Source organism: Aedes aegypti, chromosome 3, assembly GCF_002204515.2.
Source record: "Aedes aegypti strain LVP_AGWG chromosome 3, AaegL5.0 Primary Assembly, whole genome shotgun sequence".
Classification (NCBI taxonomy): Eukaryota; Metazoa; Arthropoda; class Insecta; order Diptera; family Culicidae; genus Aedes; species Aedes aegypti.
Window position 1 is genome coordinate 307,766,156 of NC_035109.1, and position 25,371 is coordinate 307,791,526.

At 37.4% G+C, this 25,371-nt stretch overlaps 3 protein-coding genes across 12 annotated transcripts in view; 2 read left to right on the forward strand and 1 right to left on the reverse strand.

The window, feature by feature from the left end:
• LOC5575687 (beta-arrestin-1) overlaps positions 1-25,371 on the forward strand; it is a 281,251-nt gene that overhangs the window by 92,694 nt on the left and 163,186 nt on the right. The window lies entirely within an intron of this gene.
• Positions 8,153-9,093, reverse strand: LOC5578506 (trypsin 5G1-like). The gene has a single exon (XM_021852277.1). The coding sequence runs from the start codon at positions 9,039-9,041 to the stop codon at positions 8,235-8,237; it is 807 nt and encodes a 268-aa protein (XP_021707969.1). The 5' UTR covers positions 9,042-9,093; the 3' UTR covers positions 8,153-8,234.
• On the forward strand, positions 14,738-15,665 carry LOC5578507 (trypsin 5G1-like). The gene has a single exon (XM_001663848.2). It carries the CDS (start codon positions 14,796-14,798, stop codon positions 15,600-15,602), a length of 807 nt encoding a protein of 268 aa, XP_001663898.2. The 5' UTR covers positions 14,738-14,795; the 3' UTR covers positions 15,603-15,665.

Sequence of the window (25,371 nt, forward strand, 5' to 3'; positions counted from 1 at the left end):
CCATATCCACTTGATGATTCCTGCACACAGAGGTTCAGATTCCAGAGAAATCATGGCAAAAATTTTGCATTCATTATAATTTACTGGTTTTTATCATGATAAGTTTTGTGGAACATGTTTAAGAAATGCAGCTCCTATTTTAGGCATATTTTGGTTTTTGTCGTACAATACTTTATAAATAAATTGTGTGTTTCGCACACTTTCTAAAAATTATAATTTTATATCTTTATTAATATTATAATATTCTATTTACTTATGCTAACAACTATATATGCACGAGTTTTTGTGAAGATGAAAGAGTTGAGTTTCAAAGTAAAAATTAAGTTTTTTTTTTCACTTGTGCACCTATTGTTTGACGTTGTTTCGCATCTGAAATCATGTCTTGAAAAGATTTTTACGAAACTGAACCTCTGTGTATCGATGAGTTTTCTTTTCGAGTGCGCACATGATGAAACGTATGAACAGGTATTTGATGTTCGGCTCGAGGTACCACTGTGCAAGGGGTAGTGCCGTTTGTTGCCACGGGGAGGCTGGGGGAAAACACTCCAGGGGAAAAAAAAACACCTGTAGAGTTTTTCCGACTTCTGGTTCCCCCGTTGTGATATGGCACCCCCTCAAATGTGGTGCAACCTCGCCGAAATGATGTAAACTCAAGCACCAATTCTGATGCGCACTCCCGTGAACTGATAAGGGCATCTGGATTGTGGATTAGAGCTGTGATCGCGGTAGACTATTTGGTAGTGGAAATTGTACAAAGGTTGTTGTTGTTAAATATTGTTAAGCTGAAGCTCGACAATCCAATTTTGACTGAAAATTAAAAAAAAAACCGTTATTTCACAGTGTTAAAATTGATCACTACAGACTTAATATAAATTCGGTAACAGCATTCTCATCGCCGCTCTGACTGACATGAGCTTCCGTTTGTTTGGCCTCCTCACACATACAAATACACATGCCGAAGTTTTTGATTTTTCTTAATTTGTTTAACTCACCTGCCATTAATTATTGCCAAATCACTAATCCAATGTCGGAACACATTTATTTGTGGTGATTAGGGGCATAACGAACATACGGGGCGAAATGGATACCCTCTCAATATCTGAGAATATGCATACTACATTAAAAGCTCATTAACTGCATGAAATCTGTATTGCATTTGTAATGTTTGACGGTATAAAAGTTTATTTTTTGCTTCAATTGGTCGGTGTTCAGACAGACTGGACCAAGTGTTTTTTAATGGTTCCAGGAAAACGTACCCGAGGCATTCGGACTATCAAAATCTTTGCATTGTTTGCTGTAATAATAGTAATTATCTATTTAACCATACATCTGTATCAAATGAGCATCGTAAACATCAGAATTAATAAAGCCCTTAGCAAATCTTTAGAACGTCAAAATATCATCTAGTTCGGTCTGTCTGAACACCGACCAATTGTCCTTCAAGATTTGACTTAAAGTTTTTCTCAGTTTCAAATTGGCATACAGTAATGACCCGATTTTGTCTACCCCCGATTTTAGCATCCTTTTTACCCGATTTCAGCCTAAAATTTAAATCAGAGTGAACACGTCTATACTGGCAACATTGAGTGCATAAAGTCAATTATGAACTTGTTGAATATTGAACTGTAGCAGTCAGGAAATCTGTAAATATTTTTGTATATAGTTTGTGTAAATAAGGTTGTTAGAATAGGTTGTAAAACCATGTAAATTTTAAGAATGAAATTGAGTTTGAAAGTATTTCCTCAACGTAGGCAAACGAGCATTGAAACAACTTGCAAACGCTTCCCTAGGTCGAAGCCATTTATTTTCTTGAAAAGGTGGGAAAGAGAAGGCAGCACGACTAGCATGCGAGTTGTCCAATGTAACTGGGTAGTCACGACAGTACACGAAGACTTTCGGGAAATGACGTACTTCCGGGTGCGTTCGAGATACACTTTCCCTTATCTGAGGCTTCACAGACTCGATCATTTCGTCCGTGATCGACAGGTCGATGCTCTCACCGGCTTGGTGATGGCTGTCGTGGATATTTTACACGTCACGGCGTGATCAAAATGGAAATGGTGGTTGACTTACCCAAGATTAGCGGTCTTTCGGCTGTTAGTACTGCCTTACCGGTCGATTGACGATCCAGCTAGTGGACTCCGTCCACGTGAAGGTTCCCTGGGCTTCCTTGGACTGATATGGTGACGAATCCGTCCGCTTCTGGCTGGTTGGCGGTAGCCAGGAATTCCTCGTCCGTTGGAGAAAGAAATGTCGCGCTTGGGTGCGAAGAACTGTGGGCGGGAAATACAAGCCAATCTGGCAGGACACGGAACATAAGCACCGGCACAAAGAGCACATCTAGAGCACAAATTCTCACGTTGATTATAGGTTCTAGCTTCTACCTTCGCACACACAATTCTTCACGCACACTTTTGGTCTACTATTAGAACGAAACATTCTACATTAAATTACTCAACTATATTTAACATCACTTTGTAACATACTCTTGGCACACGGAAAACTAACTAGCAAACGCGGACACTTCCAACTCTTTGGATGATCACGGACGAAATGATCGAGTCTGTGAAGCCTCAGATAAGGGAAAGTGTATCTCGAACGCACCCGGAAGTACGTCATTTCCCGAAAGTCTTCGTGTACTGTCGTGACTACCCAGTTACATTGGACAACTTGTATGCTAGTCGTGCTGTCTTCCCTTTCCCACCTTATCAAGAAACTAAATGGCTTCGACCTAGGGAAGCGTTTGCAAGTTGTTTCAATTCTCGTTTGCCTACGCTGAAGGAATACTTTCAAATACAATTTCATTCTTAAATTTACAAATACAATTTCATTCTTAAATTTTACATGGTTTTACAACCTATTCTAATCCAATTTGGACTGAAAATTTAAAAAAAAACCGTTATTTCACAATGTTAAAATTGATCACTACATACTTAAAATAAATTCGGTAACAGCATTCTCATCGAACTTCTGTGAAATCGTGTGACAGCCGCTCTGACTGGCATGAGCTTCCGTTTGTTTGGCATCCTCACACATACAAACATACATGCCAAAGATTTTGATTTTTCTTAATTTATTTAACTTACCTGCCATTAACTAACCCAATGTCGGAACACAGTTATTTAACTATTAGGGGGATTAGGGGCATAATGAACATACGGGTCGAAATGGACACCCTCTAAATATCTGAAAATATGCATACTACATCAAAAGCTCATTAACTGCATGGAATCTGTATTGCATTTGTAATGTTTGACGGTATAAAAGCTTTTTTTTTTTGCTTCAATTGGTCGGTGTTCAGACAGACTGGACCAAGTGTTTTTTAATGGTTCCAGGCATTCGGAATATCAAAATCTTTGCATTGTTTGCTGTAATAATAGTAATTATTTATTTGACCATACAACCTTATTTACAAAAACTATATACAAAAATATTTACAGATTTCCTGACTGCTAAAGTCCACGTCTATACAATCATTTAAAGACCGAAATTTTGAAATTTGAAATTTTTAATAATTGTCCAAGAAACTGATCAATGTTACCTTGGATTACGGTACATAAAAAATGGAAGTAAAAAAACAATGTTTATATTAACAAAATCATAAAACTAAGTCCTTAACTTAAAATAAAACTTGTAATATGTCGAATTTTTTTTCCAGATTTTAGCTCTATACCGATTTTGTCAACCCTAAATGCAGCATGGGGCTGACAAAATCGGAACATTACTGTATAAGCAAGACCGTGGAAGAATCTATTTTTTAGCAAAGTTACGAACCCAGAAAGGTTCTTTTTAGCTATTACGATTGAGGGAGAGCCCTTTTGCATATCGGAACGATTGACAGTCATTGAATGTATTGGAATAATTAAATTTCAAGCAAGTGTTCATTTCGGATACCTTTTTACCAGCCTTGTTTTCGACCCAATTTTCTATCTCGTTTTTCTGACATATGATATGATTTTTATCACTATGAATGAATTTAGCACGTCGTACTAACATCAAACTTGAAAACTAGCCGGGGGTAAATTAAAAACATTGCCATTTAATGGTTTGAAAACGAAAATTTGCTAAACCTGTCCATTATGCCCCTAATTCCCCTACTGCTATTCAATAAATCGTTTCCTCTCTCAATCTCCCAATCCGTGGTCATTTCTAACTTTCAGGGTAAGATTTCACTCGGTTGTTTACACTTTCACGCACAGCTACTAGACACAATTTATTTTTTTTGTATTTTTCTATTTTTCTGGTGCGCGGTGATTCTTTTTTCGCTATCAGTGCTGCCAGCGCTGTTTGTTTTTCTCTACGAAATATTTGAAGTCAAAGTGAGAATAACGCTTTTTACAAAAACACTAGGTTGCGAGAGCAGCTATTTTATGCAAACTGGCTTTATCAAATGAGAATAATCATATAGATATTGAAGCGTACACACTTAGAAAATATCACCGACTCCGGTAATTTTCTTACCGAAATATAAACCGCTGAGCGCTCGGTAATGCTTCCGGTAAAGTTAGGAATTACCGAACAGTCTGTAATTTTAATCGACACGCAGCTGTCAAAAATTTTACAATATGCTCGTGAATTATTACCGAGCGAATTGTTAAATGAATTACCGAACGCATTGTTCGAAACAACAGGCAGTCGGAATAGAATAGGATGATCGGAAAAATAAAAACAATTAATTTCGTATTGATATCGAATCGAAAGGGGCCCAGATATCCGTAGCGGTAAACGCGCAGCTATTCAGCAAGACCAAGCTGAGGGTCGTGAGTTCGAATCCCACCGGTCGAGGATCTTTTCGGGTTGGAAATTTTCTCGACTTCCCAGGGCATAGAGTATCTTCATACCTGCCACACGATATACACATGCAAAAATGGTCAATTGGCATAGAAAGCTCTCAGTTAATAACTGTGGAACTGCTCATAAGAACACTAAGGTGAGAAGCAGGCTTTGTCCCAGTTGGGACGTAACGCCAGAAAGAAGAAGAAGAAGATCGAATGTAATTGATTGATTTATTTCGCGTTTTAATTTTTAAATCATAATCATGGACATGTTTGCATTCTAATGAAGGCGGGACATTGAACACCATTAGTGACAGCACCAACAACTCGAACTCGCGCTTCGAATCTAGCGCTACAGGAACAAACCAACTCAGTTATGCCAATCCTGACTTCTTTGCAGCTGTTTATCACTTATGAACAAAACCGCCACCAATTCCGTTGTGGGTGGTTATAGTTGTTATGCGACGATGCCATCCGGAAACATAATTTGGCTGTTGTATACTACAACGAAAACATTCATGTTAAAAATTCGCTTTTGAATGGAAACTCTCAGGTCATACTTACGGAAAAGTATTGCCGGGCGCTCATCCTGCCGTTGTAGTTTATAGACAGAATTTAGATGATCGTGATGATTAGCAGTTCTAAACAAATATGGCTGACTAACAAATATCAAGTTACCATTTGTTCGGTAAAGTATTGGAGTACTATGAACTGAAGTACGGTAAAAACTTACAGTCTACGGCGAATCTAAAACGATTTACAGTTTTTTCGGTAAATAAAACGACGATTTCGGTAAAAGTTGTCAAATATTGTTTTGGTTTTTTTATTTATTCAAGGGTGTTCGGTAAACCTCGTTTGTAATACCGAAACTTCAGTTAAAAATGTAAGTGTGTAGGCGTTCGAAAACCCTTGAAATACAACTGTTCGTTTGAAGGAGTGTGGAGTGCACTACATTTATTGGGCTTTTTATTAGAGATTTTGTTCATTATTCATGTTTTCTATTATTGTTCACGTGAGTAATGAACGATCTATTGTGCAAAGATATAATATTTTCTTTTCTAAGAAATTTTTACTAATACTCGTTAATTCTTCCGTATAGACAACATATTGGCAACCATGTAAGAATGCTCTATGCTTCTACAAGACCTGTATTATACTCGTATATATGTGTTGATACACTTGGTATGTATTGGAATTAGTGGACTTAAAGGAGTTCACCATAATGGTAGCAAGCGTGCTTCTTGATCAGTAGGTCGAGAGTTCGATTCCTGGTCGAACCGTTTTCTCGTTTTTCTTTATGATTTCGTTTGTAAATTTTACAGATTGTTCGGTGATTTTTCACGGAACCTACAGCTGTTGAGATTACGGTGAAATGTCACCGTATTCCGTATTTTTTTATTAAGTATGTATTTTGAAACTTTTTTAATTCAGATAAGGTACCGTGGGGTAAGTGGATAGTTGGATACAGAAAAATCAATAGTCAACTTCATTGTTATTTTCAGCTAACGTGAATAATGTTTTTCTAACTTTTTTCTCTGGATAACAAATGAGGAACTAATATACTCCAAATCGTTATTTGTTTCGATTTTTCTGATTGTTATGTATTGAGTATAAGGTACTTAACAATTTGCGCCAAATGATCCACTTGCCACACCATGGTGGGGTAAGTGGATCACCTATAAAAAAAAACCCTATTCTCAAAACAAATATGATGTAATCATGTATAGTAAGAATAGTATTACTGTCATATATGTTAAGTGCTATGTTATATATTTTGATAGCTTTAAAATTTAAAAAAAATCTTTATTTTATCAAAATATTATGGAAAATATGTGTACATTAGTTTACACTTATTGGAACAAACACAAACATTGTAACTTGAATATTTTGGAGAAAATTCATCCCTTTTATACATCTGAGTTATAAAGAAGTATTGAGGATTATTCCTAACAATGTTTTCAAAAGACACTCGTAGTTTAAAAATATTAATTACATGTAAACATACTGAAAATTTTTTATTCTATTTATGAAAATATTTTTATCATCTGTCTAGAACAATCTATATGGTTAACAAACGTACGATAATATGATTTCAGTTGGAGAATTTGTATATTTTGCTCTTTTGCATTTCAGCTTAGATAAACCACGAAAAATGTTTGATTTTGTTTTTGATTCTCATTTTTTATAACAGAAAGACTGTACAACACTTTTAGGTGGATTAATTAAAACTTTCTCAGGTCAATTTGACAAATTCAAGCTAGGAACGAAAAATGTAAAAGGAAAACAGCACTTGATGACATTAAAACTCATTCAAATCCGCGTAAGTAGTCTGCCAGTATTTGATAACAGTACTTGATCCACTTACCCTATCCCATTGAAAAGTACGGGTAAGTGTACCATGACCAATATATCTATATTTATTTATCAAAATTACATTTTTCTCATTGTGACTCATACAATTAGAACTGAATTGTTCACCATGTGTTGAAAAAACTAATAGTATTCGATTTTAGGCAGAGATGCAATGGATTTTTCATCGACAGAAAACAACTATAAAATTAATTGGTTTTTGCTTTCAACAAGTTTGCTTGTGTTAGTGCACGTGTAGTATCAGTTTTGCAGTAGTATCAGTGTGTACGTGAAAATATTAATATTATGCTTATTATGGTCAAATGATCCACTTACCCCACTGCTACACTTCCTCCACGGTACCTTAAATGTACCGGTATTCGCAATAATACCAGTATTCATCAATCCTTGTCTTCATTGCCCTGAGCCAACAAAACATTAGTTTCAAATTAATTCTAATTTTTTTTTAATTTTTTTTTAATTCTACGTGGATTACCGTGATAGGAAATAAGTGGGAACCAGGGCTGGGAAAAATCTGAAATTCACTCTACAGTAGCCAAGCAAAGCCAATCACAGTCAGCGGAGCCAGTGAAACCCCGCTGCTGTAGGCAAAATGCCTTGAAAATAGCAAAACACCCGTTGCTAAGGGCAACCCAAAACTACTGTAGAAAAATGTTCTATTTCCCGCATTCACAGCCTTCAATGACACTACTGATTTAGAAAATTCATGTACCCAACATAGGCTACTTGATGAGATTCTCGTTTTTGAACTACTGTATTAGAAGAGTCACGTGATTTTCGCAAAAACTCAAGCCTACTACTATTACCGTTCCCAGATCTGGTGGGAACTAAATGTTCCAGCAGCTGGTTTTCAGCTATCTGTGAACAAATTTTCGATTTTCTATCGACGATATTTGACTCATCATGTCGTATGATAAAAAATGCAACAAAAATGACTTCCATTTTAAAGGACGTGCTGCAAATATTTAAAGGATTTTTGGATTTGCATTTGTAATAAATGGCAGTCATAATGTTTTGAATGGTGAGTCATATATTTTGTATTCATCTGTTTTATTATAAAACACTGTTTTAAACCACATCAACCATAGCCTACACTCCACTGGTTTCCTTGATCCATTCGCGGACGGCTGCCACGCGAGAGTACACTCCTGGATATCCTTCCTCGGCACAACCCTTACCCCAGGAAACCACACCGACCAGCTTGGATCCCTCAACCAACGGGCCACCGGAATCTCCCTGGCAAGCGTCCTTGCCTCCCTTGTCAAAACCAGCGCACAACATCCTTGGGGTCACTAGTCCAAACGAACTGTAAGCCTCTACGCACTTTTCCTGGTTGACTGCGGGAACATAGGCGGCTCTCAGTTCCACACCGGACTCCGTAGCGCTCTGGGTGTTACCCCATCCGGAAACCTGTAGGCACGATCCATCCTCGACCGACTCGTCCTGTTCCGGCAACTCGACAGCGTAGAAACCGTCATCCAGTTGCAATTCCTCATCCAGTTCCAACAGCGCAAAATCGTAATCAATAGTCGCGAAGTCGAACTCCGGGTGTTGAACGACACGTTTGACTGCTACTAACTGACCACCTTGGGTATGCAGAGTAGATCCTACGCGTATGTTCATCTGTGGATCTTCGCTAGTAGCGGCGCAATGCGCAGCCGTCAGCACCCATTTGGGGCTGATGATGGATCCTCCGCAGAAATGTCCAAAACCATGCTGTAACGATATTTGGAACGGAACGTCAGCAATGTCCACTTCGTAACCGCCGACGATACGACCCGATGAACGCAGGAAGGGGTTAGACCACGAACGCAAATGATGTGGACGGCTCGGAAGTGCCTGACTGGTGATCGCCAGAACGCTAGCAACTGCTAGAACTGTGAACAGGGAGGCCATGATTGGCTGTGTTAGGTAGGTTGAAGAATAGGGTTGAACTGTGCATTGGACAACCGCAAACAGTGGCTTTATACGATTTGACTTACTTAGTAGAGGTACTTCAGGCTTCAAGTGGGAAAGGTTTGAAGTGGTTTCGGTATTGGATTTTACATTGTAAACTAGTAAAAACCAATTTGAATTACGGGCACGTTTCTATTATCTTGGCAAAATAATTGGACAGTTTGTCATAACTAAGAAATTTATTGAAGAGATAGTTCGTGTAATTGACAAATAAAGAGCCTTAAATTCCTTAAATATTAAACTGACCACGCTCACATAGTCGACGTAAGATTCCATTGTACACAAAATCTAAAAATACGTGTGCTACGTCATTAAAAAGACGGAAATATATTGTAAGACTCAGCATATCGTACTCTAGTGCTGTGCGCTCACAAATTATTTCTGTTGGCGGAAGTTCGGAGGCTATCCAAATATAACTGTACTTTCTAACGCATATTGCATTACTTATTGATCCCTTGTTAGGACCCGTGCCCATTGGCGTAGGAACAGGGGGGCCAGGGGGGGCTGGCCCCCTCCAGAATCATCCAGGACCCCCCCCCCCCAGAATTTTTGATGACAATAATAAAAAAACCGATTTAAGATGACGCAAATTCTTCTGGAATGTACATGACTCTTGTTATTAACAAAAAAAATCGCTTCAGTAGTTACGTTATGTACAACTATATTGAGAAAACCTCGTTTACGTTACACAGCATCAGCGCGGCTGTTCTGACTTCGGTGAATCGTGCGACAATCGACAGCTTAACCGTCCGATTGATTTCCCATATGAGAATTCACAAAAAAAATATAATAATTGAAAAAACTAACACAAATTTTGTCATAAAATTACTAAAAATACTACTACGAAAATTAAGGTTTAACTTTCAAGGAATTCCGGCATTGGAAACATTTTATAAGATTAATGGCTAAAACAATGTAACAAAATCGGCCATAGTGTTATTCCAGCAATGAATTCCTTCTTTGATTTTGATTCAATGTTTTAAGTATTCGCATGAATAAATTTATTGCTTAAACTAGAAAACCTATTATTTAATAAATTATTTGATTAATTTCCAACAGATTTGCAGCAAATTATTTTCAAATAACTTTTCAATATTATTCATAGAATTTTAGTATTATCAAATTCCTCAAGGAATATTGAAGGTTGGCTTCAGAACTTTTGCAAATCTCATGGAAATTAGTCGAATAATATTGTTCATACCTTCAAAGCGAATTCTTCCTGGTGGACATCCTTTCCTTCTATGTCTACTTTTTATTAGCAAGTTGATTCCGGAATACGTTCCCGGATTTGCCAAAAAAATGTTACTTCTGTCAAATCTTATGCTGGGATATTTCACTAAAAATTCTACTAGAAATTATTCTGTGATTTTCTTTTGATATTTCACAAAAAAATTATTTACAAATTCTTTTGCGTCGCTCATCAATGGTCCTTAAGAAATGTTTCCAAAAAACATCACAAGTTGCGTCAAATTCTTCTTTGCTTTTTTTCTAGAAATTTTGCTTCAAATCTCCGGTTGATTCATGAATTGGAAAAAAATTGTATTTGAAACATCTCTTGCCTTCGAATCTTCAAAAGAAATTTGTTGAAATACCCCTGGAAAACTTTAGCTTCCAAAGTTAGCACAGCGGAAAAGGAATTTGTAGAGAACCATGTAGTAAAATAACTGGGAAGGGGGAAAGGATATTTTAAGATATTCATAGAGACATGTTTATTGATCTTTCCTAAAACACTTCCTAAGAAATAATTTTACCAATTATTGTCTGATTCGAAATTCCTATATTTTTGGCCGGAATTTCTAAAGGCTTTCTGGCAGAATCCTAGAAAACCAGAAGTCAAAGAAGGATAGATTTCAAGGATAATTTCTTAAGATGATTCTGATGGAATCTTAAAAAAAAAGTAAATTGTAGGAGTTTTGAAAAATTTCAGAATTCTTAAACGTATGGTTCCTGATTTCTGAAAGTTCATCAACAAATTTTCAAAGTAATGTACAATACATATTTGGTAATGTTCTTAAAAAATACCAGCAATATTTCATTTAACTTCTACTGTACTACAAAATAATCGATAATAGACTATTCAAATTAGTTTGTTTGATATTTCTAAAGGTAGGAAAAAATGGTAAGAACATCAATATGTTCGCAATATAGTATCATGACACTTCGGAGTTCATACAAAATATTATCTAAGATTTTGATTTTATTTTGCTTTTAGTAAAACTGCGTTTTAACACCTATAATGTTTTATTATAAAAGACGATTATGAATTTTACGACAGGAATGTAGACAATTTTTCCGAATTAAATGTCAGCTGCAATTATTAAAAAATTACCTACAAAGTTCTTTCAATCCTTTTTTGTATGTGTTTCTCTGAAATCTGATATGGAGTGATTCGTAAAGAAATTTGTAAAGCAATTCCTAAAAGTATTGAGATATTCAGGGAGTAGTTTTTGAAAGTAAGGAGAGTGGATACATTTTTAAATGTTATTTATGAAAGAATCATGAGATTACCAATAAAAAAATGGAATGACTTCTAGAACCTGAAATAATACTTGATGGAATTTCTGGAGATTTTTTTTGAGAAGTTCAAGAATGAATTGCTAAATCTTAGTAAATCGATGAAAAATTTCTTCAAAAAATTCTTTCGGGAATTTTGTTAGTGCGGTTTGAAGAAAAAAAATCTCTGGAAAATACTTAGATGAATCTCTGGTATTTTGTTCACGAGAATCTTAAGGAAACAATAATTTAATTCTCTAAGACATCCCTGAACAAATTACTCTGGAAATCTTTGAGTATTTTCGTGGAAGAGTTTTTGAAAGAACAGTTCAACGGTTTCCGCTAGGAACTTTATAAAAATGTTAGATTTTTTATAACAATTCTTAGTTAAGCAAAGCAAAAAAAAAAAACAAAAATTCAGAGGAAGTTTTGAAGGAATGAGGGATATTGCTCCTTGATTTTAGAGAAATATAAAAAATGCAGGTAGATCTGCGTTGATGATAGATTGGCTTTTCAGTCCTGACAAAATTAAAAAAAACTGTTATTTTATTTTGTTCCAACGTTGCAGTCCGTTTGGGACCTTCTTCAGAGACTCAATTTTAACTGTTCTTGCTTCCAGATAGATAGGCGGAGAACTTCTTTGAGAAATCATGAGAATAACAATTTCCCAATTGAATTCTTTCTAATTAATCATAACATTTTTGTGGAATATTACGAGGAACATTTAGAGTAACACCCAGAAGATTTTTTTGCGGGAAGTCTGGATAATTTTTGTTGTGATTATTTTCAAACAGCACTGTAGGGCTTCAAAAGCAAACTGTTCTGAGTAATTCGTGAAATGAATCCTTGCTTGGTGATCTTGAAGACATTTTTGTGTTTTTTCTGATTAAAATCCTAAACAAATTATTAATGAGCAACTGGAGGACACTTTAAACTAACAGTTTATATATAATAAGTACGTAGAGAACCTTACAAAAGAAATGATTAAAAGAATTTCTAATACATTTTCTGGCCGAATTCTTCAAGAGATTGTTTAAGTAATTCGATACAGATTCTTCAAGAATTTTTCTGGTGAGATCAGAGAGTCTGGGTATGATTTCCTGTGGAAAACCCAGGACGAACTTCGTGAAAACTGGTAAAAGAGTTCTTGATGAAAACACTGAAAATTATGAAAATAATTCATAACGAAATTTCCTTAGGAATTCTAAGAGGAATCTCTTCAAAGAACATGATTGAATCCTTGAAAAAATCGTGGAAGAATCACAAAGGACATTCCTTGTGATTTTTTCGCTAGAATTATTGAAGGTTTACAAAAAGAATGAATTTGTACATTTAAACTACAAATGAAACTGATGTGCCGCGAAATGAGACAAAATCACAAATTATTTAAATCTATACAAATCTATTGAAATTACGAAATTTGTGAAAATCGTGATTATTGCGACCAACATTACATCTGTAAATTGGAGATGAACCAGCCGTGGGCTGAAAATCTACCTTATAGAGATAATAATAATAATACATCTGCAAAAACAGGTATATGCTAGGCCCCCCCTAGGCCCCCTCCAGACAAAAATCCTAGCTACGCCAATGCCTGTGCCTTCGGTTTTCCGTTGAACCCTTTCACGCTAGTAAATTCTTCCTGGCGTTACGTCCCAACAGGGACAAGGTCTGCTTCTCTGTTTAGTGTCCTTAGCACCTTCACAGTTATTAACTGAGAGCTTTCTTTACAAATTGACCATTTTCGCATGTATATATCGTGTGGTATGTACGAAGATCTCGATACCCTGGAAAGCCGAGAAAATTTTCAAATCAAAAACATTCTCAGCGTAAGTCGACTAAAACTTTGAGCGTATCAATTCTTCTCTAAGGTCAGAGAGTTAATTTTATTGAATTACTAAGTTATGTATTAAACATTTAAGATTCTTGAAAAAAAAAAAAAAGAATAGAACAACACTTTCGGTCGACTCCACCCAACTGTGCAGAGATTGAATGATGCGACAGCTTCTGCTGATAACGAAACCTACACGGATTGTGCGGTTCGATGGTGTGCTGGCTGCGAGGTGGTATGATTGAATTGATTATGACTGACGTTGATTTGGTGCTCCACGGCCCTCGTAGACTGTGCGGCGCTCGGCTGATGACTATGCGAATTGGTCGTACATATGGCGAACTGTAAGCTTTCCCCACCTACACCGTTTTAGCTTGGCAGCAACATGCAGAGCGCAAGTTAATCAAAAATGGGTTCCGAAATAGTTCTGAAATAAATTCGTTACGAATCAAACGTCAGATTTGTATCGTGGGTGTTAGGATAGCTATCTGGGGATCTATGACATGGCAGCGTTTTGATTTCAGGAAAAGTTTTTAATAGCAACTTCTTCTCAAAACCACAAATATGTTTATTTTGGTACATTTTACTTTCTTTTTTGGAAACATGTCAATAAATGTCATATTACCAAATATAACCGTGCGAAAATGAAACAGGCTTTTGTTTCCACAATTAAACATATTTATATAGGTTACTTCTAAGAGAAACGTTTAGGCAGGTTCAGGAGAGGATGCGGTTGGGTTGCAGCAACAAACTGGCAGACCATAAAACGCTATAGATAGAAACGTCGCGAGGAAGAAGCAGATTGTGAAGTGATTAAGCGTAAAGGCGTCGTTTCGTGAACCAAGATGTGCTTGAATAAATTGCAGCTTTTGTATGATGATTTTCATAAATCAATCATTTTCACGCGTATTTTGGATCTACCGGAGAACCAGGTTATTTCGCATCGCAGCCAAGTAGTCCCCGATATGTGTGTAACTATCCTCTCAGTAAATGGGACTTTTTTATGATGTGGTTCAATGGCCAACGAATTTATTAAAAGGAAGACCTATTTGATCAGTTTCGCGTGTGAAACGAGAAAAAACATATTTGTATCGCCTTTGAACGGAAGACTCACCTACTTACGTTTCAATAACGATGACAAACTATCCAACTATTTCAGCAATTTAATATCAATGCCGAACATGGACGTCATTAGGATTGGATTTTACTAGTTTACAAAGTAGAATCCAGTATAGATACCACTTCATACCTTTCCCACTTGAAGCCTGAAGTACTCTTTCTTTAGTAAGTCAAATCGTATAAAGCCACTGTTCGCAGTTGTCCAATGCACAGTTCAACTCAACTCTTCTACCTACCAAACACAGCCAATCATGGCCTCCCTATTCACAGTTCTAGCAGTCGCTAGCGTTCTGGCGATTACCAGTCAGGCACTTCCGAGCCGTCCACATCATTTGCGTTCGTGGTCAAACCCCTTCCTGAGATCTTCGGGTCGTATCGTCGGCGGTTACGAAGTGGACATTGCTGACGTTCCGTTCCAGATATCGTTACAGCATGGTTTTGGACATTTCTGCGGAGGATCCATCATCAGCCCTAAATGGGTGCTGACGGCTGGGCATTGTGCCGGTAGTAGCGAAGATCCACAGATGAACATACGCGTCGGATCCACTCTGCATACCCAGGGTGGTCAACTGGTAGCAGTTAAACGTGTTGTTCAACATCCGGAGTACGATTCCGCGACTATTGATTACGATTTTGCGCTGTTGGAGTTGGATGAAGAATTGCAACTGAATGACGAATTCTACGCTGTCGAGCTTCCGGAGCAGGACGAACCGGTCGAGGATGGATCGTGCCTACAGGTTTCCGGCTGGGGTAATACCCAGAGCGCTACGGAGTCCGGTGTGGAACTAAGAGCCGCCTATGTTCCGGCAGTTAACCAAGAAAAGTGCGTAGAGGCTTACAGTTCGTTTGGATTGGTGACTCCACGGATGTTATGCGCTGGTTTTGACAAGGGAGGCAAGGACGCTTGCCAGGGAGATTCCGGTGGCCCGTTGGTTGAGGGATCCAAGCTGGTCGGTGTGGTTTCCTGGGGTAACGGTTGTGCCGAGGAAGGTTATCCAGGAGTGTACTCTCGGGTGGCAGCCGTCCGCGAATGGATCAAGGAAACCAGTGGAGTGTAGATTTTTGTTTAGAATGGGTAGTTCTTGATAATAAAAAATGAATACAAAGTGTATGTCTCAAAATTCAAAAATATTTTGACTGTCAGCATTTCAAATGCAAATCCGTAAAGGGAAAACTTCTTAGAAGCATCATTTTATGGGGTGTCTAGTCATAATTTATGTTTGCTCGTAAATTATCCTTGCGTTGCAGTTATCATTTCGTTTTTTGGTGTCCTGATACCTACTCGTTCCTCATACTGTGATGGGGAGAGGGGGGTTCAGTTGATCAGGGAACGGGTAGAATAGATACCAAATGACTGCACAGCAAACTATGTCATTCGTGCCATTCCGAAAAGTGATTTATCGGTCTCGGGGATAGATAATGCTATGATAGATATGAATGGATTCAGAAGGTGACACGCGATTTATGACGGATAGTTTTGTCTGATTTTTGTTCTTTATGCTATTTACTTTAAAAGACATTTGTTTTATCGGTTACATAGGTAATTTTTCATGTATTTTCTTTATAGCAAAATTGACCATTTTTATGTTATTGGAATGAAAGAAGACCAAAAATTAAAATTCAGATTGATTTTACGCTAATCGTTTTCCTGTGAAATGAAACTCATCGTTTTGATAAATTATTGAACTGTATTGTATACTGGGCTAAGTTAGTAATTAATACAACCTCTGCATTCGAGTGTCCCAGTTAGAAGTGCATTCTGGTTCATTTGGAGCGCTCTTCATTAAAATTTTCAAATTGTATGCGTGGCATCTGCAGAGAACTCATGCTTTTTGGCTTGATATATAACCCTCCCAAACAGTAGCTGCATTAGTTGATTCTATAGTTAATGCTTCTTGATTAAGCGAATTAATTGTGAATGCAACTCTAAACACGATATGAATGTGCTACCTTGGTCGTGGAATCAATATCAATAGAAACTGGAAACTGCGGCTTTTCTTCCTATCCTGAACGTGACTGGGTTCGTTTCCCAGTTTATGTAGAATATTTTGATAATAATTGAAACTTCCTTATCTACCCTGGACATAGACCTTTATCGTGTCTGCCACACGATATACAAATAAGAACTTCCACTCAGCTCTTCGAATCAGAATCAGAAGAGCAGGCTTTTATCTAGTGAGGACGTAATGCCAATAAGGGGAAAACCCGTAATTATTCGTCGAATCATAAAGTGCGTGGGATATAGTGGTTGCGGTTATATAGACAGTTTACAGTAGCAGACAAAATCATACACTCGCGTGTTTTTGTTTGAAGTTTTTTCAAACGTATTCCACTAAATGCACAAATGTTTGAGTAGAAAAGATTCCGCTAAGTTTTTTTTTCGTAGTGTGTTTTTTTTTCACAGTAAATTTGCGAATTGACCTACTTATGCCTCACACTGAAAGTCGAAGTTATGATTGGTTCTATGTCTGTACGGATGTGTGTGCGTATAGTCTAAATTGACTTTGAAATCAGTTCATTAGTTGACTCCCTGGGAATCGGTAACAGGTCCAGCTAGTTTGGCTGATAACGCGTGCATATTTTATTGCAATATTGCACGTGCTGCTGTGGCAGCCGTTTTAATGTGATTTTAAATTCATTATCCCAGCACACCAGCGCAGCTGTGATAGAATGATCAATGGATATAAATTGTATGCAAACCGTATGCTGCCCTTTTTTCGATTAAAATGGAAAATTTTGATTGTTTCGAGTTGATTTCAAAAATAAAAACTGTCTCACTGGTTGAGACAGCGAATATTATCGGATTACAATACAACGTTGAATAATGAGTTCATTCACATGAACTGCAATATACGTTGTAGGACGAATGATTGCCTCGCGACAGTAGACGATTCCAATGAAATGATGTAAAAATTTGAATGATTTTTTGTGGGTTGCATATTGAATGTTATGAAAATAACAATTTTGTCGTGTTTAAATACAAAAGAGTGTAAGCCACATTTTGGTTGGTTTTAAGTTCACGATTAGTGTAAAATTCGGTTGTTCACGAGCTTTCTACCAATTGCTTTTTGTTGTTCAATAGGGAACATAACATAATTCGTAGAAAAATGTCTTTTTTTTCTGTACCAATACAATTTGTATGGAGTGAAAATTTGCTCAAAAACCTTAAGGCTTTGCTTCTAACTCCCCTTTGAATTCTTAAATATTGCTTTGCGTGACAAAAATGTAAAACAAGTTTTAATATAGAGTCGTATTTTTCCTCCTTATCCATGGATCGCATCACCGGCCAAAGGTGACTCCCAGATCTTTTTCTTCCCTCACTAACCATCACCCTTACCGAGATGATTGTGGAGATGCAGAGGTATTTTCGGTTTCTAAAAGCATCAATCACACACTAACATCTCTTCCCCATACCAACTGACTAACAATTTGACCAGCACCGTTATTGATTAATAATGTGAGATCTGTTAAACAATAAATAAATTGGTTCTTATAATTTCATAAATAACTGCTCCTTGTAATTGGTGTTCAATCACTTTTATGCTTTTATGTTCGTGGGCAAAGGTTAAACATTTAGGTGAATCGATATTTTTTTCCGTTTCAAGGGCGATTTCAAGTTAAAAAAAAACAGTTTATCGACACTTTAGTTGGCGATGTTTACTACTAGAGGGCGTTTTCAACGTTTATTAGTTGATCAAAATTATAATTTCAAGAAAAAAAACAATCAATCATTTCTAGAGCAACTATTGAAAAGCTTCCTGAACTTTTTCAAGAAGTATCTGTAGTATCTGGCGGAGTTTGCAAAAGAATCCATTGACAGATACTTAGAAAAATTCCTGGAAGATTTCCTGCTTCAATAGGAATTTTAGAAGAATCTCTGAACAATTCTAGAAACTCTATATGAATTCCTAGAGGAGTTCAAGGAAACATCCTCCCGATGAAACCTCTTCAGAAGTTCATGGAGTAATCCACGAAGTCATTCTTGAAAAACCCTCGACAAAATTTTGAACAATTTTCCGAAGGAATTCTTGCAGCCCTTCGGAAAATGTGTTCCCGAACATTTATAAAAAATCCTGAATGTAAAGCTGCAGAAATTTCTAAAAGCAAAACTGGCAGGATTTCTGCAGGATTCCTAGAAAGCAAATTTAGAGAAATTCATTAAAAGAAATTTGTGACAATTCCTGAAGTAATTCCCGAAGGTATTCTCGTAGGAGTTTTTGTAGCAACACGTGTAAAATTCCTAGATGAACACCTGGAAGAGTACTGCGGTGCTTGAGAAATGTATAAGAGTACATGATTCAGGTATTAGAATTTGCTGATAGATTCCCTCGAAGAATCCTTAGAGTAATTCCAGAAGACATCTCTTGAGAAGCTTTTTAAGTAAATGTTTGCCAGCAAATATCTCTTGAGGAATTCATTAATGAATACACACTAAGAAAGAAACTAATAATACACGTGACGTAAGTTTCGTGGTAGGTAAAGTACTCGATGTAAAAAATAAAATGACGTAAATTAGAAGGGATTTGCACTTAAAATTCCTTTTTTTTTTAATTACATCCGATGTGATTTGATTTTCTCTGATCCGAATAATATTCAGTACATATGTAACGAAAAATTACATCATGTGTAACTTAAATTTACGTCATTTTACTTGTCTTAATATGTCGGGCACAGATGATGTAAATTCACATGATTTTTTCTAAGTGTGTAGGAAAATTTTTGAGGCAACCTTCAAAGAGATTTCTGTTGAAATAAAAACATGTAGGGAAAGTGTACCAGTTATGGCCATAGTGATTCCCTATTTGGCCATATGTGAAATTTCGATAACTTTCACATTTTTTATATTGTTGAATGTTTTGACATCTAGATACATCCTTTATCTTACTGCTAAAACGCACAAAACTTTTCAAAATGTGAAAAAATCAAGTTAACACGTATGGTGAAATAGGGAACCACTATGGCCATAACTGGTACACCTACCCTAGAACTTTTGAAGAATTCTTTGCAAGACAATCGAAAGAAATTCTAAGAGGTATCTTTGAAAATCTGGTGAAGTTACTGGAGGATTTGTTGAAGAAATGTTTAAATATATTCCTCAATATATTAGTAGAGGAACTAAAATTTCCTAAATGATTTTTTGAGATTTTTTTTTAGAAAAAAACCCTACTGGAATTTGAAATCTCCGATTAATTTAAAAAGGAAAAACTCCAGAAGGAACAAGTCTATGGATTTCTGAAGGAAACTTTGGAGAAGTGATTTTACAGGAAGCCTTGGAGATGTTCTTATAAATATCTGAAAGGATTTCGTAAAGCTACTTGAAAGAATCCTTGGGAAAATTATCAAAAGATGAAAAGTGATTATTTGATTACACTTGAATCTTTTTTAATTTCATATGGCATCCCCTATAAATATCCAAAAATTGAAAATGCCTCTTAAGAAAACTGGTTTAAAGTTTTTATTCGGAAATAATTTTAAATTGTACAGTATTTTACAATTACAATTGTTTCTCCAAAAAATCTGGTTTGCTGCGCTCCAAAGGGTAAAGACGGTTCGAGCTGGATGCATTAAAATTCCACCAGACTATAGAGCCGCCTGAATTCATCGAACTCAATCGATTGCTCTTTTTGCTGGATAGCTATCACACTATAGCATTTAAGCCATCTTCTGTTCAGAATTCAAAACTGACACGAATCTCCATCGAAAAATTGAGCAAAATGTGGGATAATTCCTTGAAGTCGAACTTTTCCAATTTTGAGCTTGTAGTGCAAACAAACACACGCGCATCGTCTGCCACATCGTCTCGCCGGAGAATTCTCCTCTCGTGCGCGCAGGAAAATTATCAAATCCCCTTCACTGCACAGCTGCTCCGTTGGTGGGAGACACACATTGATGTTTCAATCTAGCGGTAACGACGATGTAACGTGACGTTCGTAACGTCCATGAGAATCCAGACTTGTAGGTGGCTGGAATCTTAGCCAAATATGAAGGCATATGGAGGTGGTACCGTCAGAAACTCAAACATGTCACATGCGATCAGAGAGTTACAATCTCAACGGAAAGTTATGTTGTTGAATTAATGCCGTGGGTTTTCCTCGATTTTCCTTTATCCAAGCCAAAAATCAAACTCAGCCTGTACATTTATTTTCTGAACAAAAGCTCCCGATTGATTTTTCTTATGTGAGAAAAAAAACATATCATCAAGTTTTAAATCAGGAAGCCTTGGGAAAAGTGTAGCATGTTAAAAGCTTCAAGCTCTACTAAACTTTCCTACTTTCCCTTGCGTGTAAATTCCTACTGCAATATATCGATCTATTTACGTCTGTATTCACTTAATATCGTTTTTATTTGCTTACATTCTATTACATCAAGTGGTATGTATAGGCACGAAACAGGAATTAGTTTCCCCGTTGAGGGGCAAAAAAGCGGAGACTCTTGCCGTTGAGAAACATACAATTAAGTTCAACGATTTGAACATATCGAAAATAGTAATTTAAATGAACTCCAAGTCTGAAAGACTTCCTGTAAGAGCTGGTGTTCCTCAAGGCAGCATTTTGGGGTCAATATTATACAACAATTTTACATTTGACTTACCTGAGTTTCCTCAGGGATGTCAAAGATCTTTATTTGCGGATAACACAGGCCTTCCGCCAAAAGTATGCTTGTCAGTAAAAAAGTTTGCATATTTTTTCTGTATTTGCAAAAATGTAAGATTTCTCCTGATGCTTCTAGAACTCAACTTATAATATTCCCACATAAACCAAAAGCTCTTTGTTCGAAACCTCGTTTGGAGGGGTTCCAATAAATTGGTCAGATGAAGTTAAGTATCTAGGGCTCATGCTTGATAAAAATGTAACTTTCAAAAAGCACATTGAGGGCATTCAAACTAAATATAACATATGTATAAAATGTATGTATCGACTTATCATCAAAAAATCGAAACTTTGTCTTAAGAACAAATCGAATCTTTGAAGCTCCCTCTCTGGTATGATACTAATGAATTACATATAATATTCAATATTGAAGTATTGGCACAATTATCGAATGAAAGTATCAATAATTTTAGACAGAAATCGTTTCAAACTAGTTTACCCCATGTGAAAATTATCAATAACTAGTAACTGATGTTAACACAGAAGAAACATGTATTAAGATGTGTATTACAAGTTTGTTTTCCGGATCATATTGAATGTTATCTTTAGAAGAGTTTTTACCTGCGTACGTCTTACGTCTGCTGCGCTTCTAAAGTATGTACGAATATGTCGGAGCTGCAAATACCTACTCGAGATGGGGGAAAGTATGCGATTATAATCAAGTGATACTCCATAGCTGAAGAGTGGATTTACATTTAATTTCGAGTACGTCACCTTCTTCTACTATTTCTGGGCTTTACCTCCCCTTTGGAACGGAACCTGCTATATAGCTTAGTGTTCTGCAGTCGATTCCACTGCCCTGATTTCTCAACCAAATTTGATACTTCAGCATTCGTATATTGTGTGACGAGCATCAATGCATTATGATCAAAAGAGTCAAGTAACTATTTTCCAGCCTGGAAAATATCTGAACAGTATCGAGAATCGAAACTCCAGCATAATTTTGCTTTGTAACCGTTAACATGTTCTTAAGGCTAAGAAAGATCCCAAAGTATTTCATCTGAAGTAGGTTAAAAATAAAGACATCCGAGTTGGTAAATATAGACAGCCTCTTGAGTGCTTAATCCATTATTCAGTTTAAGTGTAACTCCTAGGAAAAAAAAAATAAACCGATTATTGCTTCTTAGAATCGATAACAATTTATGATCTTTTCAAATGTTATTCAACTACATTTATAATCATTACAATATGCTTTTACGTGTTCCTAGATGATTGTTCATGTCATTAACCTCATCTTTTTCTTTTTCTCATTCCAGGTTAGTAACACTATCCATAAAAAGCGGTACCCAGTGATAAAATTATGCAACCCATGAAATAATCACCGTGCGTTCTTCGGTAAGATCTCCGGGGACACATTCCACCTACTGCCACTAGCTGATGACTACAGAGCAAAATTAATTTCAATGACCCGGACCAAAATGCCAATACGCACTGCCCGGTAACCAATCCTGTTGATTGCTGTCTTGTACAATCCAACCAAGGTCTCCAAGGTCCTGTTGCACAACACTCCCTGTTCAGCTTTGTATCGCTTAGTCGTTAGTCGTCGTAACCTTTTCATTAATCATTTCATGCAACGGGTGGTGGTGGGTGACCCCAACCACCACGCCTAACTGGAATAAGGAAAATGAAAGCTGTAGCTTTTCCTTTTTACATAATTCCCCCGCGGCGGCTCACCAACCTCGGGACAGAACGTTATCACTGACTTGGTCAGCCTTTAGGGTATGCCAGAAAAAAACAATGTTCGAAAGGTCATAGTGGTCAAACCTAGAATGAAAGATATGCTTATTTACAGCATTTTAGTGTTTAGAAGATTGATGTTTTCTTGTACACCCTAATGGTCACTGCCACCGGTGCCGCCGTGTAGCGAATGAAAATAAGGAAAAGCAAGACAAATACCGGAACCAGTGTCGAATACTAATCAGCAGAGCGGGCGAATCCTTGTCCGGTGTCGTGCACGCGATTACGACAATGAAAGGAGCCACCAGGGCAGCTGATATCAGTATGACGATGATGACGATGGCTGGTAGCGATAGAAAAAAAGCATCCGGACATTCCGGGAAATCCGGGTTATGAAACAGACGAGAGTCGTTTAAAGAGCGGGGTTGGGGTATCATAAGGGAAATAAATAGATTGATACCGAAGGATTAGGCGAGGAGCTATAAATGAAAACGTTTGAACGGGGCATTGTGGGTTACAGGGTTATATGAAAAATCCTTTTTCATCCTTAGAACAATCCACCACGCCTAAATATTACCGTGAAGTTGATGACATCAGAAATTATAATCAATATGAAAAAAATATGTATGAATGATTTCAAAAGTTTTTTTTGTGATTTGGAAGGAAACCTTCAGGTATCAGGTATCAGAAGGCCGGCTCCAAAGGCACGTTCCCCACCAGTTGGGAGATTTGTGCCATCGCCATATTTGAGCCTATTTCATCATCTACCCGATGGGAGAGGAAAGGGAAGGGAAAGATGGGAGGAAATAGGAGTGGGGTCCCTTGAAGAGGGAAGATCGCATAAGCGAAATGAGAGCATGTAGCTCCATACCACAATGGGTTCGAACAGCGCCCTAAAAAGGGCACTGCAAAACGCATGAGCGTAAAGAGAGCCTATAGCTCATTACCACAGCGGGTTAAGAATAACAGGATGTCCTGAAGATTCAGGCTTCTGTATTCAGTTTCACTTAATAAGTGTTTACCAAGTAATTGGAATCGCATTTGCGCAAAAACTGGACAGTTACATATCAGGTGATACGAAGTTCCATAATCGGAGTCACAACTATCACACACAAATGAGTCAGCACGCTGAATATTTGCCATGTGATAGTTGAGTCGGCAGTGGCCTGTCAACGCTCTGACCAAGAGACTGCAATTCTGCTTTGACAGATTTGTTAAATACTTCGCCACCTTTGGAGATGGCTCAGTAATATACAATTTTGTTTGACGACACGACTCCAAACTATTCCAATATTGCTTGTGCTGAGTTGCCGCCCAAGAGTTTATCTGAAGCTTCACCCAGCACTTCGAAATTGGAATAGCCGGCTCAGGGCCAATGAAGTCATGCGATGCTCCATCGCGAGCTAGCTCATCAGCCAATTCATTTCCAGCGATGGAAGAATGGCCAGGTACCCATACAAGGTTCACAGAGTTGACTGAATTCAGTTCCTCAATTTGAGTTCGACATGCGATAACAAGCTTCGACCTTGAGTTGGCCGAAGCGAGAGCTTTTATAGCAGCCTGACTATCTGAACAGAAGTATATGACTTTACCCATTACGCGCTGTTGAAGTGCTGATTGCACTCCACACATAAGAGCAAATATTTCCGCCTGAAAAACGGTGCAGTTTCTACCAAGTGAGTAAAACTGATTCAGCCTTAGCTCACGAGAATATACTCCTGCACCAGCTCTACCTTCAAGAAGGGAGCCATCAGTGTAACATACTATATTGTTTGATATACTTCTTTCCAAATAGCCAGACGTCCACTCTTCCCGTGAAGGGAATTGTGTGATAAATGTCCTGTAAGGAAAGTTACAAGCAATTGTGAGATCACTTGGAGCAAGGACAATTTTGTCCCAATTCACCAAAAGTGGAAACAACGAAGTGTGTGTAGATCTACGATTCACTGGATTTTTCTCCAGTAGATCCAGTACCCATAAACGGTAAGAGCAAGAAAGTGCTTCTTGTTTAAGATATATGTGTAGTGGCGCAACGTCGAAAAGGGCCTCGAGCGCTGCTGTGGGAGTTGTAGAGAACGCACCAGACATCGCCATCAAGCACATCCTTTGGAGATGGCCCAATTTTGATTGGATTGTTCTCACTTCGCCCTTTTGCCACCACACAAGACATCCATATGCCAATATTGGTCGAACAACTGTTGTGTAAATCCATTTGATATATTTGGGTTTGAGGCCCCAAGTTTTACCAAAGGTTCGCCGGCATTGACCGAAGGCCATGCAAGCTTTTTTGACTCTGAAATCAATGTGAGGTGTCCATGAAAGTTTGGAATCTAGAATGACTCCGACATACTTTACTTGATCAGTCACATTAATCTCAGTGCCAAAAAGACGTAAAGGTCGAATTCCATCGCGGTTTCGTCTTTCCGTAAAAAGAACAATAGATGTTTTATTCGGGTTAACCGAAAGGCCATATTGGCGACACCAACTCTCGACTACCTGA